This window comes from Stegastes partitus, unplaced genomic scaffold (assembly GCF_000690725.1).
Source record: "Stegastes partitus isolate 25-593 unplaced genomic scaffold, Stegastes_partitus-1.0.2 Scaffold839, whole genome shotgun sequence".
In the NCBI taxonomy this organism is placed as follows: domain Eukaryota; kingdom Metazoa; phylum Chordata; class Actinopteri; family Pomacentridae; genus Stegastes; species Stegastes partitus.
The window spans coordinates 1-2385 of NW_007578570.1; the positions used below are offsets into that span (position 1 = coordinate 1).

Here is a 2385-nt window from a genome sequence, read left to right on the forward strand (position 1 = left end):
ATTCTTTTCCCTACTTTCCTTTCTCTCTCTCACTAACACGATCCAATAAAGGCACAAAGGCCAAAAAACTAACTTCAAAAAAAAAAAGTCATACTATAGCATGTCGTTTTTGGCAAAAAAGGTCATGATTCAGAATGTCGTCAAAACGTGTCAGGATGTAGTATCCAGTGGTCCAGAACACCTGTCAACAGGTGCAGAAGTCTGACTGAGAGTTACAGGAAACACCTGATGGCAGTGATTGGCTCAGAGGGTTGTTCAACTAGATATTAGTTTACAGGTCCCATCATGCTCGTTTCCTTGCTATATATGTCTGTTGAACCACAATTCAAAAGCAATGTCATGATTTTCATTAAATTTTTATTTCTTATTACTTTTGGCCTTTTCAGCTAATTCCAGTGACTGAAGCTGTTTTTTTCCTTCTTTCATGGGAGCCTATGAATACATGTGAGGACGACCATACAAGTGATTAATTGTACGATCACGTCGATAGCTTGATGAATTTGTCTTAATTCTCACTTAGAGAACTTCTCTACTGCTGAATTAGCTGTTAAGAGAATTCTGGTGTGTGGTTTATAGAAGTTTGGGTCCCAGATGTGACATGTTCAGTTCGAACCATCTGTTTCATGCTGTCGTGCTTCAAACACGCATACGTTTTCATTTCAGTGTATTCATTTATTACATTTTCTTTTTATTACAAAATGGATACAGTAAGTACAAGTATGGAATTACATTATGAGAAAACAACACGTATGTACAAGTCAAAAAAATAAAATACATCTCGGCATCAGCTATCAGGTGGAGCGTTATAGCTGGAAGTATTCAGAGCATCAACTGACGGGGTTTGTTTTAATCTGAGGCACTTGTGTGTACGATGATGGGCCACTACCTGAGGATGCAGAATATGTGACAGTGAAGTTTACTTTTAGCCAATACGAGCACCACATCTGAACAGTCACACCTCCACTCTGGTATTTGATGACACAAGGGCTAAACAAAGGTGGGAACTGCCCATTTTTCATGTTCAAGCACTTCCCAATAAGTTAATAATAGGTAGATGTAAATAAAAGACAAGTAAAAAGGGTTGTAGCCTACTTTCGGAGCCAGTAGGGGGCGTTTCGGGTTTGAGGAGTCACATCTAATTAGTCATATAAATAAATTTGAAGGGGGGCGGGGAAATGAACAAAACAAAACATCAAGCATTTTGATAATCGTGACAGACTGAAGTGAGGTTTCCAGAGATTAAAGCCAAAAAACAAGCCAGTTTGATCCAAGTTTTCTCCTCTTATCCTACAGCAGCCTGTTTTAGATTCACTTTAACTCTACTTCCGAACATCTTCAGGCCTCCATGCACCCACCGACCTCGCTCACACACTCAATATGTCTTTTTTTATTTCAGTCTGGTTGCCGATGTGGTTACTTGTCCAAAACCACACCTTGCACCACGTCACTCTCTTAGCGGAGCTGCATGTGGAGATTCATCCCCACACCTTTTGTCTCGGGTCGTTCAAAGTGCTCTCAGTAGGGGTAGGCAGAGACGGCGATGTAGACGATGAAGGTGGTCTGGTACTCGATGCCTCCGTCTTCGCTGTAGGACAGGGCTCGGACCTTCATGCGGTACGTGTGGGGCTCTCGTAGCGCCCGCGTGGTGAACAGCACCCCCTTCAGGTTCTCGTCCCGCAGGGCAAAAGGCAACGTGACGTCCTCGTCCACCACCAGGAAGCTGGTCCTGGGGTGCATCACGCCGTCCTGGGTGTAGGCCACCAGCCGGATCAGGTCCTGGTTGGCCGCGATGCCAAAGGGAAGAGACAGCAGCTTGTACTCCAGAGCGTAAGGACTCAGCGCACATTCCAGGTCGTTTGGTGGGCAGTTCTTCAAGCAGAACCTACAACAAAGTGGAGTCTAGTTAAAAAAGCTGTGTTAAGGGTCTGTTGAAGCAGAAAATCAAAGCAAGACGCCCGATGAACCACACGTTCTATTCTGCATATAAAACCACAACAATCAGCGGAACACAACCATGGCTCTGTGTAGGATGGTTTTTTTCTTTAATTAACTGATTCTTTAAACTTTAAAATGATTCCCTGTATGTGTGTGAAGGTTTACCCTGTGGCCGGATCCCTCTGGTAGTTTGGTGGACAGGGCGTGTCGATGCACTGGTAACTTCCTCTCATGTTGAAGCACATCCGGTTCGCTCCACACTGGATGTTCTGCTCCAGACACTCGTCTACGTCTGTAGATACAGAAAACAGTTGATCACAGGAATTATTCCACGCCACAGGGAGCACAGGTCACGGTATAGTTTATGTTTATGAGATGAAATTATTTAGAATCGATAACATAAGCTGGGAGACAAAATGTAAAACCCAGAATAATGGGTATCATCCATCC

At 43.7% G+C, this 2385-nt stretch overlaps 1 protein-coding gene across 1 annotated transcript in view; it reads right to left on the minus strand.

Annotated features, from left to right (window-relative positions):
• Positions 1–657: 657 nt before the first annotated feature.
• Positions 658–2385, minus strand: part of hmcn1 (hemicentin 1) — a 103498-nt gene continuing 101770 nt past the window's right edge. Inside the window, exons 102-103 of the mRNA XM_008292865.1 lie at positions 2101–2227; positions 658–1882 (exon numbers count right to left, since the gene is read on the minus strand). Of these exons, the coding sequence (XP_008291087.1) occupies positions 1516–1882; positions 2101–2227 (494 nt within the window). The 3' untranslated portion in view covers positions 658–1515. The remainder of the gene's footprint in view (positions 1883–2100; positions 2228–2385) is intronic.